At 35.9% G+C, this 16,876-nt stretch overlaps 1 protein-coding gene across 1 annotated transcript in view; it reads left to right on the forward strand.

The window, feature by feature from the left end:
- LOC138326692 (fucose-1-phosphate guanylyltransferase-like) overlaps positions 1 to 7,522 on the forward strand; it is a 36,964-nt gene extending 29,442 nt beyond the window's left edge. The window contains exon 3 of the mRNA XM_069272696.1: positions 1,363 to 7,522. Coding sequence (XP_069128797.1) covers positions 1,363 to 2,981 — 1,619 coding nt within the window. The 3' untranslated portion in view covers positions 2,982 to 7,522. The remainder of the gene's footprint in view (positions 1 to 1,362) is intronic.
- Positions 7,523 to 16,876: the final 9,354 nt, after the last annotated feature.

Genomic DNA, 16,876 nt, shown 5'->3' on the forward strand with positions numbered 1-16,876 from the left:
TGTTCAATACATCTGTTGGCCGACCCTCCAGGACCAAAGTAAGGGAAACTCTCTGTTAATACTCTCTGTTCAATACATGTGTTGGCCGACCCTCCAGGACCAAAGTTAGGCACACTTTCTACTTAATACTCTCTGTTCAATAAATCAATTGGCCGACCCTCCAGGACCAAAGTTAGGCACACTCTTCACTTAATACTTTCTGTTCAATACATGTGTTCAATACATACATCTGTTGGCCGACCCTCCAGGACCAAAGTAAGGGAAACTCTCTGTTAATACTCTCTGTTCAATACATCTGTTGGCCGACCCTCCAGGACCAAAGTTAGGCACACTCTTCACTTAATACTTTCTGTTCAATACATCTGTTGGCCGACCCTCCAGGACCAAAGTAAGGGAAACTCTCTGTTAATACTCTCTGTTCAATACATCTGTTGGCCGACCCTCCAGGACCAAAGTTAGGCACACTCTCTACTTAATACTCTCTGTTCAATAAATCAATTGGCAGACCCTCTAGGACCAAAGTTAGGCACACTCTTCACTTAATACTTTCTGTTCAATACATGTGTTGGCCGACCCTCCAGGACCAAAGTTAGGCACACTCTCTGTTAATACTTTCTGTTCAATACATCTGTTGGCCGACCCTCCAGGACCAAAGTTAGGCACACTCTTCACTTAATACTTTCTGTTCAATACATCTGTTGGCCGACCCTCCAGGACCAAAGTTAGGCACACTCTCTACTTAATACTCTCTGTTCAATAAATCAATTGGCAGACCCTCCAGGACCAAAGTTAGGCACACTCTTCACTTAATACTTTCTGTTCAATACATCTGTTGGCCGACCCTCCAGGACCAAAGTAAGGGAAACTCTCTGTTAATACTCTCTGTTCAATACATCTGTTGGCCGACCCTCCAGGACCAAAGTTAGGCACACTCTCTACTTAATACTTTCTGTTCAATACATCTGTTGGCCGACCCTCCAGGACCAAAGTTAGGCACACTCTCTACTTAATACTATCTGTTCAATACATCTGTTGGCCGACCCTCCAGGACCAAAGTAAAGTAAAATCTCTGTTAATACTTTCTGCTCAATAGATTTTGTAGTGTCGAAGTTCCAGGTAAGTAAAATTTCTGTCAAATATATGTGGTGTCATAAAATATATGTGGTGTCATATCCCCTATTGCTACACTTAGGTAAGCTTTCGGTCATTTAATGGCTGAGGTTTGAAAAATGGTAAATCAAACTTAGTCTAATAAGCTTTCTGACAAAAGATTATGATGCAAAAAATGTATTTTTCATTTACAAGATATAATTATACATATATATATATATATCTGATCGATTGCATGTATACACATTTCAGGAAATGGTGGGTCGACCTTCACTGGTCTTCAGTTCCTTGAGAAAGAGTACAAAGAAGCTTTATATGACAAACGTGTAATTCTTATCCATGCTGGCGGGCAGAGTAAAAGAATGCCAAGTACTAGTATCCTAGGTAAAATATCCGCTCCCGTCCCTAGCGGCAATGTATTTTACCAAATGTTAGATGTTAAACTTGCGACTTATCTCCCTTTAATACCCAGGATGCCTCCGGGAGTGTTCGTCTGTTGTGCGGATGATTTCTTGGTGTATAATCTGGGTAAGGAAGGTACTGAGGGCAAATGGGAGTTCGCAAAGTCGGGATTCACAGCGCTGGCTCATCCATCTACTTTAACTGTCGGGACAAAACACGGCGTGTACGTTGTCAAGTCTCTTGACGACGTCGATACTTCCTTACATATACAGCAATCTGACTGTGTCCAAGTCCTTCAGAAGCCATCAATTCGATCGATGGAGAAGCATGGAGCTATTTTGGACGGTAAAGAATTGAAATTCCCGGATGGAATTTCTATTAAAGGATCTGCAGCGTACACCGATAGTGCCTTTTTCTTCGGTATGGATGTTGCAGCTAAATTTCTGAAATTCCTCAAAACAAATAGTCCAATTACTTGCGAAATCGATGCATATGGGGATTTCTTACAGGCCTTAGGACCTAAAGCAACTATTGACTACACCAAACATACACCTAATGTAACGACACCCACACCGAGTTTGATTCCAACTCGCGAGAAAGTTTTCCACTTACTGAAAGACTCAAACATCCAGTTGCTTCTGCTAAATTCCTCAAAATTCATCCATATCGGTACCACAAAGGAATATATCCATCATTATTGTTTCGACTCAAAATTTCAACAAGAAATGAGTATCGGTAAGGACGTTTTTAACAGATGGACCGAAGACGACGATGAAGAAGATGAACCGGTAACCAAGAAAAAGATGAAGCTCTCTGATGTGAGTCCAGGCAGTGTGATGCATTGCATGCTGCCACAAAAATCATTTGTTCCGGAAAATTCGATTGTGGAATACTGTCGGTTCGAGGTTCCTGTACATATAGGTCAAAATACCATAGTTAGCAATTGTTGTTATCTTAAGTCAGAAACCGAAGAGAAATCCAACGGAGAAGAAGCACACTCTAAACTTCCTCTTAAGATTCCCCAAAATGTCTTTCTTCACACTGTTTCCACGAAACAAGGCAATTCGACAAACTATGTAACTGTTCTCTTTAAGATTGATGATGATCTCAAGAAGAATGTTCCTAGGGATAAAGCCGGTCAGCTGCCACTTCTAGGCGCTACTGTGGACGTTTTCTGCCAAAATTGCTGTGTAAGCGTTGATGACATCTTGCCAACTGGTGCGAATAGCAAAGGTGAAGGAGATGACAACGGACCGGCCTCGTTGTGGACTTCACGTCTACATCCGGTTACCGATTCAATGACCGAGTCTCTGAAACTAGCCATGCAGATTCATACCGCTGTCACCAAAAGAACGAAAAGTGATATACTCAAGGAAAGAAAACTGGTTTCTATGGATGACCTTCTGCATTCCAAAGAAGTCAAGGACATGCTGAAGTATAGAAACGATCTGTATCATGACATCAAATAATGAACGACTGCCATACAAACCTGAGTTGACAATCACAATTATTTATTGGGACGTTTTTGCTCTCAGTTCCGCTTATTAATGGTTTTATTTGGCATGAACACATTACAGACAGAATTTATACCATGAGACATGTTCAAACTGTTGTACTAAACAGTCCGGACATAAATATTTATGATACGTAGCCCGTTTTTAGTTGACGACTTTGAACAAGTTGAACAGAAATTCACCACATACCAGTACACGTGTGTTTTAAATCACAGGAAAATATGCATTATATTCGGATCATACTTTCATGCATACCAAAGATAGTTTATTTATTTCTCATTGTTAAATTTGACGTAACTGTCGATATGATAAAGATCTCCAAATATGTTGATCTGATATGGTACAAATGCCATCTGTGTTCAGTTTGCCATGATATTTGTTCACCCCGAAATGCACGTTCGAACTCATCCACTTCTAAAGTGGAATAGTTCATTACGAATTTACAGGAGTGAATTAATCATTATCTGACATTGCTTCCTGAATGTTTGTTGCTACTAAATAGCATTATCATAAAAAATATGTGTATTCTACCATACATGTTGTGTCATTGTCAGACATTCCATGATATTCGAGCAAAGCCAGGCTAAGGTGTTGCTTTTTCCAGCAGTGGTATCAACATTTGCGATAATGTCTACTACATACATGCATTGAACAATTCACATCTGATCGAACCGAAGTTAAGTCAAGTTACTCAATGTAGTGGCCAGAATACAAAGTTAAAGGCTAAAATAGTATTATGCCAGTTTCTAATGGGGGTTTTTTTCGGATGAACGACTAATATTGGTGGATTTCGAAAATATACGTTAAAGTAGATCAATCAATATCATTTCATTCATGGATTCAATCTGATTATATTTTATACGGATTTTTGCGATCAGGAGATTCCATATATACGGTATAAACATGAAATATTCGTGTGTCTTTCGTGGTTAGTCGATAGAGCAAGACTGTCAATACCATAAACACAAACTTCGTTGGGTTTTTTTTGGGGTTGTTTTTTTTTTTTTTTATTATTATTATTTTTTTGTCGCCAGCAACGTTAACGCAAGGCAGCGGCGTGGGTGTCGGTTTCGGCGGCGTCCGGGAAACTGTTTCCGTGCGATGACTTAAGTATTTATTGTCCGATTTCAACCAAATTTGGCATATATTGCTTTGTATCAATAAGATCTTAAATTGGTTCGATACTGGTCAAAATCCATCAATATTTGCAAGAGTTACGGGACTTGAAAACTTCACCTTATTATTAACAATATCTTCAACTGTAAATAACTATTTTTTGTGATGCTGTGCAGGCGAAACATCCTTTTCCGTGGAATTCTCGTAATATTCGTGGTCTCACAACAACCATGAAAACAACAAACATTTCATTTTAGACTGTAATTACAATTCTTATTATTTTATGATATTTAGTGCGATTTCTTGTACATTTAAATCATTATTTCTCTTTAACAGACCCTATCGCTTTCTTTCCTCATTCTTGTGTCTTTCTGTACGCGCTTTCGTTTGCTTATATCTACTTACTTAAACCACAGAATTCATTTGTTCTGGTATAAAGAATGTAGCATATATATATGGAAAAAAAACTTTATAATTTCTACAAAAACACTAGGATTGAAGCAGTACAGACACTTAGTCACACGAAGAAAATCACCGCACATTTGTGTGTTTGCTGCACATTCGTGTTAGACCGTATAATCGGTAATATATTCGCGAGGACGAATTTTCGCGATTCTACAGGACATTCGGTTGGTCGGGGAAATAAAAAGTACATTGTAACAGATGAAAAATTATATTCTCTACATTTTTTGTTCGTTAATATTTAAAACAAATATAACATAAGAAAAATATATCGGTGGCCGATGATGAAGTTACAACTCCAAACAAATGCAAGAATCCCTGTGTAATCTATTTCAACATGTAGTAATAATTAAGCTTGCCTAATAACTTTTGCAATTGTACAAAATTCTCGTTTTGCATTCCACTTAAAAAAAAATCAAAACCCGTTGCGGTTTAGGTATGTATCATTTTTTTTCATATCTAAATTGCGGAATTTTTGATCCCCAAATACAGCAGATTGTACAATATTACCAAACTATGATGTGTAGAAAGAGCTATAAGTCTGCAGCATTTACTTATTTGTTTTGGACATGAACTCATGCTTATCTATTACTCTTAAGTGTTGTTTGTTAATTTTGTTTTAATTAGTGTTTATATTGCTTCCTAGTATTTATATAAGAGGTTGCCATAATCTTGTGATTTTACGTATTTAAGGATTCCCCCCAAGCCTACCTCCAAAAGGGACTTGCAAATAAACAACAGCTTTCCAAACCATTGCACACGGGGAGACCGTTCTCAACTGACCCTATCTGTTATGAGGACGTTAAGTTTTAACATTGTTATCAACCAACCATTTAAAACAATGGAACACATTATATTGTGTACTATTGTGTACTATATATATTATTAAAGCAGTTATCATATTCTGGTGATTCTACCTCTTTATGCATAATGATTATAATCCCAAGACCACACACATAACAAGGTGTTAGTGCAAATATTATGTATGTGCTAATTATAAACGCAACCCTGGTGAAATTTGGCAATGATAGAAAACTCGTTAGAATAATAGTAATCAAGCTATATCTTAGTTATACGTGCTTATTATTATTTTTAGTGGGCTATCATCAGATGGTGGGCTATTCAAATCGCCTTTCGTCCGTGGTCCGTGGTCCGTGGTCCGTCCGTCCTTCCGTCCGTCCGTTAACAATTCTTGTTGCCGCTATTTCTCAGAAAGTACTGAAGGGATCTTTCTCAAATTTCATATGTAGGTTCCCCTAGGACCCTAGTTGTGCATATTGCATTTTGGGACCGATCGCTCAACAAGATGGCCGCCGGTCGGCCATCTTGGATTTTGATAGTTAAAGTTTGTTACCGCTATTTCTCAGAAAGTACAGAAGGGATCTTTCTCAAATTTCATATGTAGGTTCCCCTAGGACCCTAGTTGTGCATATTGCATTTTGGGACTGATCGCTCAACAAGATGGCCGACCTGCGGCCATCTTGGATTTTGATAGTTAAAGTTTGTTACCGCTATTTCTCAGAAAGTACTGAAGGAATCTTTCTCAAATTTCATATGTAGGTTCCACTAGGACCCTAGTTGTGCATATTGCATTTTGGGACTGATCGCTAAACAAGATGGCCGACCTGCGGCCATCTTGGATTTTGATAGTTAAAGTTTGTTACCGCTATTTCTCAGAAAGTACTGAAGGGATCTTTCTCAAATTTCATATGTAGGTTCCCCTAGGACCCTAGTTGTGCATATTGCATTTTGGGACTGATCGCTCAACAAGATGGCCGACCTGCGGCCATCTTGGATTTTGATAGTTAAAGTTTGTTACCGCTATTTCTCAGAAAGTACTGAAGGAATCTTTCTCAAATTTCATATGTAGGTTCCACTAGGACCCTAGTTGTGCATATTGCATTTTGGGACTGATCGCTAAACAAGATGGCCGACCTGCGGCCATCTTGGATTTTGATAGTTAAAGTTTGTTACCGCTATTTCTCAGAAAGTACTGAAGGGATCTTTCTCAAATTTCATATGTAGGTTCCCCTAGGACCCAAGTTGTGCATATTACATTTTGGGACCGATCGGTCAACAAGATAGCCGACCGGTGGCCATCTTGGATTTTGATAGTTAAAGTTTGTTACCACTATTTCTCAGAAAGTGCTGGTGGGAATTTCACATGTACGTTCCCCTTGGGCCCGAGTTGTGCATATTGCATTTTGGGACTGATCAGTGAATAAGATGGCCGACTGGCGTCCGTCTTGGATTTTGATAGTTAAAGTTTGTTATCGCTATTTCTCAGAAAGTACTGAAGGGATGTTTCTCAAATGTGATGTGTATGTTCCCCTAGGACCCTAGTTGTGAATATTGCATTTTTGAATTGATCGGTCAACAAGATGGCCACCAGGCAGCCATCTTGGATTTTGATAGTTATTGCTAGTTGTCTGCAATTACTGAAGGGATATCTCTCATATTCCATGTGTAGTTTCCCCTTGGACTTTAGTTGTGCATAGTACCTTTGGGACTGATTGGTCAACACGATGGCCAACCTGTCGCCATCTTGGATTTCACCGCTGATTCTCAGAAAGCAATAAAGCGATTTGTCTTAAATGTCATATGTTGTATATTTGAAAAAGTTTGAAAAGCAGGGAAAGATCCTTCTTTCCATTGTCAGACATAGATCATTCTATGGTGGGCGCCAAGATCCCTCTGGGATCTCTTGTTTTAATTTCTGTTTAAAGCACATGATAAGTCTATAAACGTTATGCCATTTTTATTACGAAACTTTTAGGCTTGACTATGAAATCCTATTTATATTCTTTTTGTTTTGAAGAATCATATATATGTACTAAATATGGAATTTAAGCACTACCTTATCTACAATATATAAGCGAATAAAATGACACGTTTGGTCGATCGTGGATTATTCTACGTATTTGCGTATTATTGTGTTTCTGTTCGGCACACTTCAGCAAATTTCAAGCTAAAAAATAACCTCATTTTTTCCCCACTCATAATACATGTTTGCCGTTTTTGCAATATGTCTATGCATCATACATTTGTAAATTAACTTTAAGAACACAATGTATTTATAACATACAGGTATTTGTCTTTTAAATGTCCACTGCCTTTCCGAAACAAAACAATGGTTTTTCAAAGCAACATTACCATAAAAATCTAGATGCTGGTGGCCTAAGATAAGGTTACAACACCAACCAAATTCAATTTTCCCAACGCAATTTATGTTAATAGTGAAGATTTATTTCGCTGTAATAATGCGCGGTAATTAGGACGACGGAAGGAAGCCTATTACGACCGATGAAAATGTTTATTTTTACATTGTTCAGAAGGTGATAATTACTGTATATGTAGTATTCAAGGAACAATTCAGCTAAGAGTACATTAAAATTTCCATATATTTCGGAAACAAACCAGTTCTAATAGAAATTAGATAATTTGGTGTTAATGTGATATGCCAGAAAAGCCCAAAGCGTACATGTTGTACCTGCTTTAATCGTATGGATCAACGATTTGGAATGTCAACGGTATCAATAAAAATATTTTACAATATCGTGAAATTTGTCAATATTTCTTGTTATATGTTGGTTATGTAGCAGAATTAGCCTCACTGAATTGTCCCTTTAATGGTAAACTAATCATTTTTGCAAATTCTACAAAATACATCTACGTTTCACATTCCCGTTATAAAAATCCAAAGCTGTTTTGGAAAGGTAGTGGACATTTTATATATTAAATGTGTCGGGGAATGGTAGCTTGAGAGAAAGCTTTAAGAAATTTCCTTGTACCGACACCAGGCAGTTTGATGATCACAGAATGACATTGCTATCTTCACATCACTAGCACACATTGGGACACAAGTGTTCATCATTGTAGAAATAGCTATCGGCATTGTTCTGGTCATAATACCATAGATACGTTAGTTGGTTAGGTCCTATTGATTAACATGTAAAACGTCATTTCATGTAGGCCTCGATCCTTTTCTTCAATTTCCTGCTATGTTTTGGGATGCTGCGGTTTATTCCTTGTGTTTATAGTGCTATAATCTTGCTGAAGCATGCCGTCTGGCACTAAACAGCACCCCGCCTGGTCACATTATTTTGACAAAAAGTAAACCAGTCGTCTCACTCTTAAAGAAGAGCGCTAAGCAGGAGTAAAGACTACCAATTGCATAGATTCTGATGTGTCCTGGTCAGGGGACAGAACCCGGAAATTTCCTCACAAGGGTCAATCTCAACACAAGGCTAAAAACGAGACGTTAGGTTGAGAAGAATACAATAGATAATATTTCATATTTAGTCGCCATTTACTATTATAAAATGGTAGAAGCAGGTACAATTTTAACGTTCTACATATTTTGCTCTTTTGAAACAAAATTAACATAAGTACCCTCTACAACATGTAGTAATGTAACCATTCTTAACACCATTATCGGTTTAATGTATTGTTTTGAATTGCCACAGACGCTCTTGTGTGGGCATCCATAACTATATTGATGCAAGGTAAACTTACTCGCGTTACGACAACATAATTTCCTTACGATAGAGTTACTGGCTAGAGAGCTGATTAAAACGTAATATGAATGTGAAATTATTATAGTTTCTGATTTCTTGATAATCCTTTTGTATTATAGCTACCATGAAAACGAAAAGTAAACATATCGATATCAAAACATAAGATTCTAGGTAGTACTACTAACATCGCTACTGACTCTAGTTGGATAAAGGAAGACAAAGAGCGATAACTCATGAAGTCCTAATAAGTTCTGTAATATTGCATGATATAAAATTAGGTATAGGACCATTTTAACAGATGTCTTACTAAAGTTTCTAATTCTTTTAATTTGTACTTTACAATCATGGTCTGGGCCCAGAACCATAAAACTATTCTCAGACAGATTTTTTACTCAAGTATATGATTTTCCATAGGCTTGAGTAAAATATTTGTCAGAGAAAGTTTTATGGTGCCGGGCCCAGGTATTCAGATTTTGTGGCTGAGTACAACAAGCTGAACATCCCTATTCAAACAACCTAGAACCAAATTACACTGTAATCCTATTGGCAATCAGCTCATTGGTAACTGGCTACTAGTATTCTCATGTGAAAAGGTTATAGTAGATGGTAATATCTATATCCGGTAATATTCGAGACATTTTAGTTTTAAAATAATTGTGAAGTACATCTAATATTATAGAAACATCCTTGGGGGGGGAAGGGAAACAGAGTTTGTATAAGTTTTGGCTCTAACCCCCACCCCCACCCCCACCCCCCGAGGGTAGGAGGGACAGGGCCCAATAGGAAAAATAGAGGTAAATCCTTATATCACTACTTGTCATAGAGTTCTGCATGGATTGTAACCAAATGGCCAGAAACATTCTCTGGGAAAAAGGGAACAGAATTTTTGTGTGGGCCTGACCACGGGGGTTGGGCCAAATAGGAGAATTATAGGTACATTCTTTAAATCACTACTTTGTAGTCATAGATTCTGCATGGAATATTACCAGATTTGGCCACAAATATCCTTTGGGGAAGGGCAACAGGGTTTGTATAAATTTTGGATCTGATCCTCCGGGGGTAGAAGGGGCGGGAAGGAGGGGCGGGACCCGATCGGTGAAATAGAGGTTAATTCTCTAAATCGCTACTAATCATAGAGTTCTACATGGATTGTAACCAAATTTTGCCACAAACATCCTCTGGGGAAGTGGAACAGACTTTTGTGTGGGCCTGAACCCCAGGGGGCAGGAAGGGCGGCGCTAAATAGGGGAAGCAAAGGTAAATTCTTTAAAATCGCTACTATGTAGTCTTAAAGTTCTGCATGGATTGTAACCAAATTTGGCTAGAAACATCCTCTGAGGAAAGGGAACAGAATAAATATAATTTTTTTCTCTGACCCCCTTGATCAGAATGAGTGGGGCCCAGAATGTATTCAGAACATTATTTCGCATTACAAACCCTATGGACCTCTTGTTATCGTTCGTCATTTCTTTATTACATAATATTCATATTCAAGTGGTTATACAAAGTCATCCTAAGTTTTTCGCCCTATCGATATAAGTGTATGTTTTTAATTTTTTGATTAGGACTATCGTGATCAATAAAAAATAATTTACAAGCAGGAAGTACCTTTAACAAACTGCATGTGTCACTTTCGGATCTATTGATCATATTATTACTCACACGCACTGTATTACTTAATCAATGCATTTTCATTTTTGAAAGAGAAATTGACATATTGCCTGTACTCGTGTTTATACTAGTGACAGTATCTGATAAGGTATGCTCGATATATTTGGTCCGGGAATCCCTATTGCACAGGTGGACCATCATATAGATAAACTGCTCAAATGCTCAATATGATAAATATGCACTGATCACTCCTTTATTAACTTTTATCAACAGTTTCGTTTTGTTATATGCAGCAAACAAAGACCATTACGTTCCAATAAAGATGAAATATGGACATCTTATTGCCTTGATTTGGTTAATTTTTTATTGCATTTATCTAATCAAAACTTCCATCAAACATATTTTCGACTAAACTAATCCGTCAGTCTTAATTTCGAGTCGTGAACTGATACCCAGTGTATAAAAAGGGTATTTATTATGATCGCTTCATTTTGACTTCGGTTTTTCATTCTTCATTAATATAAAACAATCATTTGGGGACATGGGGTTTATTTCATGCTTTGACTCTGCCAAGACGATCATTTAATATCTTAACATGGTAAGTATTTAATTGTTTAAAATTATCAACAAGGAATTCTTTGTTTCGTGCATTTTAAATGATGAATTGAATTCGTCATCATAATTTGTCGTTATGGTGCGAACTGGTATTGAATTTCCCTTTTGCAATGATAAAAATTCCATGTATCATAGATGATAATCCGCAAAGATAAACTTTCGCACATTATTTACTTTGATCTCAAAGTTCGCTAAGGAAAGTTTTATATTTTAGTATTATACGTTACTTTGATACCACAATAGTACGATACCTCATGCTCAAGGTAGTTCTAAATTTTTAAAACAGTTTCTAAGACATGTTATGTCTTACACCGAAAATTGTTATCTAACACCAAACCAATTAGTGCAATTACATGTATACTATACTTTCAGGTTACAAGCCATGCTTTTTTTCCTTTTGGGTTGGGGTGTGAAATTTTCATTCACTTTTTATCTTTAGTATATACTACATATCAGACCGTTTCATTTACACATGGTATATAAAAATGAGTTATAAGGATGTTGGGGAAACAAAAACCAAGAGGAAATGCAACATTACACGTGTCTTATAAAAGATATAAAATACCTTACATATATATTTAAAATATCTTAAAGACAAAGTTATGTAAGGTATAAAACACAAAACGCCCTTTTAAAAGATTTTATTTACACTTAGATTTATTTTGGATCAGCTGTGAATTAATGACAATTCGGTTTGCCGCTTTAAATGACTACTTGGTTTGCCACTTATGCTTTATTAAAATATTGTAATTAATCGATATTAATTGTTACAGAAATTATCGTAATTGTTGAACTTCACAAAGCCCATTCTTCTACGCATTAGCCAGTGGGATTATAATTGGGTGACTTGGGTTTAGCATATACACTGAATTTTAAATGTTCTTCACAACGTAAGTGTAAAAAGAATTTAGCTGTGTCACTCTAAGTAGAGATTCTCGTACAATGCATGTGCTCCGTTTAATCATGCTGCAGTTTCATTTTTATTGAGATATGGTCATATTGTTATTACAGGTATTATCCAATCAAAATGCATTGATTTTTATACCCCTGGTTTTAAATTTGATCTCCACTCAGATGGGGGTAGAATACGTGGTTTTATTTCGGTTATTACGTCACTGGGATTTTTTTTCATAGGGGTATAAACCAATGCCGTAAATGTGTTGCGTTGCAAACATTTTATCACAAACTGATGAAATTTGAGTGGGGAAAAGCACAGCGATATTATGCTTATGATTCACTTTGAAACTACTTTAGACAAAAAATATGTTTAAATGTACGAATTCATTTACACTATAACTAGTCTAAACCGGATGTCACTAGGAACAGAAAATTTTGCCGGTAAAACCAGGCTATCGCATTATACAGGTTGTAAATAATATAAATTAAAAAGAATTTTCTTTCGAACGTCGCTTCGGTTTTTGGCCTATGAGTTTCGGTTTTTGGCCTATGGGTTTCGGTTTTGGCCTATGGGTTTCGGTTTTTGGCCTATGGGTTTCGGTTTTTGGCCTATGGGTTTCGATTTTTGGCCGATGGGTTTAGGTTTTTGGTCAATAGGTTGATCAATCCTCCCTTTGTAAAAGGTTCTATGTCCCAGGCCGAAACACACCATAGTCCATAACAAAGGTCGTTTCTACTCTAGGGTTCCCAATGAAGGAAATGCTACGATTGGTGTTTTTGTTTTCAATTTAATGTGACTGAGTTACTATGCTGTTTGATGTGCGTTGACTGTATGCTTAAGTGAGATATCCCAATATCCTAGGCCAACGATATGAACTAGACAAGGCATGAACATATTCAAGAGCTCTTGAGTAGCAATACGTAGCTTCAACATTTTGGTAGTATCATTTTACTTTTGTGACAACTCTTTGAAAATATTTTTGATTAAAAAAACTATTTTTATTAATGAAAAGGGCTTCATTCTTAATGTTATGGTATTGACTAATTAGTTTGACTTCAAATGCTGAAATGTAGCCAATGAGATTAAAAAAGTCAACATTTGTCCTAGATGACTTTAAATTAAAAATTGACCATAGATGCCCAAATAAATCAACAATTAGTAATATAACTTGTAAACTCACATATATACTCTAACATCATTATTCTTGCGATAATCCTACCGAGATATGTTCGTGGGTGAAACAAACAGTTTGGTTTTTTTTAAATAAAAGATCAAATAATAATTGGAAAAACTCAGCAACTTAAACTCAAAAGATTATCTGTTCCTATTATGAAACAGAATTACATTGATTTTAAATGAAATATGTTTAAATTAGAAAAGAATTACAACAACTAATATTTGAATTTCAACCAATCAGAGTCCCCCATTTTATTAAAGGGAAACCAAGTATTGTTTAAAATTCAGTCAATAAGAGACCTTCGTTTTGTCACCATGGCAACCAATATTTTCAAAGATGTTGCCGTTATATTTATCATCGAAACTGTTTATAATACACTAATTTTCACTTAAATCGGACTCTGGATTCTCAAACTGGAAATGTATAGCTAAGTATACTAACAAACAAATGTGCTCTGTTGCATGACCCTGGCTGTAAATAGGACAATAAACCAAAGCAAACCAAAGCTACCTGCACTCGATATTTTCAAGTCACCAAAAACTTTTTGTGCAGCTAGTTCTAATGAAAATGAACACGAGTATTCAAGGCCCTAAGGGGCCTTTTTAAAATCACAAAAAAAGGAAAGGCAGTGTTATTTTAGAGTGACAACTAGCAGTCTTTTTGATATACAAAATTTAAAAAGATGGGCTATGTGCAGTTTTTATGGAATTTTTAACATTAGCTTGAACACAACCTTTCATAAAATCGTATATAAAATTAAGACTAATTTAAGAGCCTATATATTCGCTCGGTACATTAAGTAAATCGTACTTTGAGTTTGATAAGCTAAAGAGGAAGTCATGACTGGATAGATAATATAGGTATATATATAACTATGTAAACATATCACCAATCTAATGTCTGAAGTGGTCATACAACCTATCGGTACCTTGATTAGCAAACAAAACACACAGTGACAATAGCTTTATGTGCTCAGCTACAACAAAATGTGACAGTAACACAAAAAATATTGGTAGAAATAAACATCGTCAATACAACGTAAATATTAACATTGATAAGATGTGATGGTTTATTTGCAATGTAAGACATATGTTTATGTCATCAATCGTTTAAATTATATCTATGTTGTATTTCTAAAATGTTGAAACTACACTCAGGTACACGTACAGTATATGATTATTTTTACAGTTTAAATTACACTTGATATTCGATGATTTATCGATAAAACCTAATTGATATTGCTTTATCACGTAATTGACCCTTCCAGCCATGTCATACGACATTCTTATAAATATCATAAGACACATGTGTAATAACACCATTATGACGTCATATATTGATATCACGTCATATTATGAAGTCGCATGATTGTCTCTGTAGATAGAATCGTCACATCCGAGCCTGATTTCTGCTGTTTTATATAGAGACGAAATAAAAAGTTTCACTTATACTTCTATTAATAAAAGTTATGCGATAAAAAGAATCTTACATTCGTGACTATGTAATATAGGCTTAAGGCTCGTGGCATATCAAATTATTGAACTCGTTTAATTGATTTCATATTACATAGCCGCTCATGTATATTTCTAGGTTAGTGGGAGCAAAAATGTCAAATATATGAAACAAACGACACACAACGTTTTTGCGGAAGACCTCTTTTGGCTTCATTTTAATGTAGCTAACTGAAATTTGGTAGTGACCTTAGTGGTATGTACACTGTCAACATCACTAAATTTCAATTCTTATAAAGGTTATGTGTATGTTATTTTAATCTCATGCACTACTGTTGTGTTAATTATGCTATACCTGTTCAAGGAGTTTGCGCAAATTCATTTAACTCTTTCAAAATAACTGATACTGTAGAAATCAATGGACATTATCATACAGTTGTTGGCCTTTGATAACCTGATTTAGGAGGAAGTGTAGATTAGAAACAAGTCATTAACTGAAGTGGTTACACCGTTATCAAATGCTGCTGTTACGACCTTTACAAACACTTTCTTTTGTGTGGTAAACGATTCAGCAAACATGCACGTGTTTGTGCTAGGATTAAACGAAGATAAATAACTTTATATAATCTTGTTGTTGTTCGCCATGAACATTCGTAATCGTTTGACTACCCATTGTTGTCAAATCTGGTACCTAATCTGTTTTTGTTGTTCAAACTTGTCATTCTCGTCTGAAAGAAATGCACGAATAAATAATTGAAATGGCAGTTTAAATTATTGTAAGTACGGGAAAAAAATTCAAAGAAGCCACGATGTCCCGTCATAGTGTAAGCCCTGCATCTCTGGGTTGCGGTGACCGAGTGGTTAATATGCCCGACATATTGTAAGCTCTCCACATCTGGGTCGCCGTCGTCGAGTAGTTACGATGTCCCGATATATAGTATGCCCTCCTCATCTGGGTCGCTGTGGGCGAATGGTTAAAATGTCCCAACATAATGTAAGCCCTCCACCTCTCGGTTACACTTCGAAACCAACGTCTTGTGTGGTACTGCCTCCTGGTGGTTGTTCTCCGAATAATCAAACATTCCTTCTTAACCTGACACGTCCATAAATGACCCTGACTCTAAATAAGGCGCTGAACATAACCAAAGTAACTAACTTTTCAGAGAAGATAAACCCTTTATATGTTTCTCATCCAATGAGATCTCGATCATTAAAATAGGTGCCATAACTAGGTGACTTATATCTTTTTCTTCTGTAATCTATTGTTGACCGTCAAAGTTTCGAAGAAATTGAACCATCCATTTTTTCTAAATCAATATTCAAATTTGTCATTTTGAGTAGTTTCTACACATGGAAAAACAGCATAAGTCTGCACTAATTCCGCCCCGTAAATAAAAATGTTTAAAAATGTTCTATGGTACATGTACTGTTTAATTGATGTGATATATATCAATGCTTTATGATGAAAAAATGCTTTACTTCTCGTCATAATAAATTTTTAGTGATATTTTTTGGTGGAAATTGGGTTAAAAGATATATAAATAACCAAAAACATTCTCACAAAAATGAAAATAGATCAAAATTATAGCTCATTTTTTATAGAAAAATAATAAACTAAAAAGTGACATAGTTGCTTTTATTTAGTCAATTTTCAAGAAAATTGAACCACACATTTTCAAGATATACCATTTTTAGCTCCATAGAACCTTCGTTTTTCATTGAAAAGGACGTTAATGACAATAGAGTTATCTCCCCTATTGATTTATACATTTAATACATTTACTGTGGGTTCTCCTTTTACAATATAGCCCAGAAGTCAATACTTTTAGTTTTAAAATGAATAACAATGTTTATTCAATAGATATTTTACCATAAAATAGCAGTATAGGGTTGATGGGTTAATTGGTATTGTTATTTTCAAAACTAATAAAATAATTTTTGTCATGCCTTATGTATGTTTAGATTGAAACATCAATACAGAATCACTTTTACAATTACAAATA

This window comes from Argopecten irradians, chromosome 7, assembly GCF_041381155.1.
Source record: "Argopecten irradians isolate NY chromosome 7, Ai_NY, whole genome shotgun sequence".
Taxonomy (NCBI): domain Eukaryota; kingdom Metazoa; phylum Mollusca; class Bivalvia; order Pectinida; family Pectinidae; genus Argopecten; species Argopecten irradians.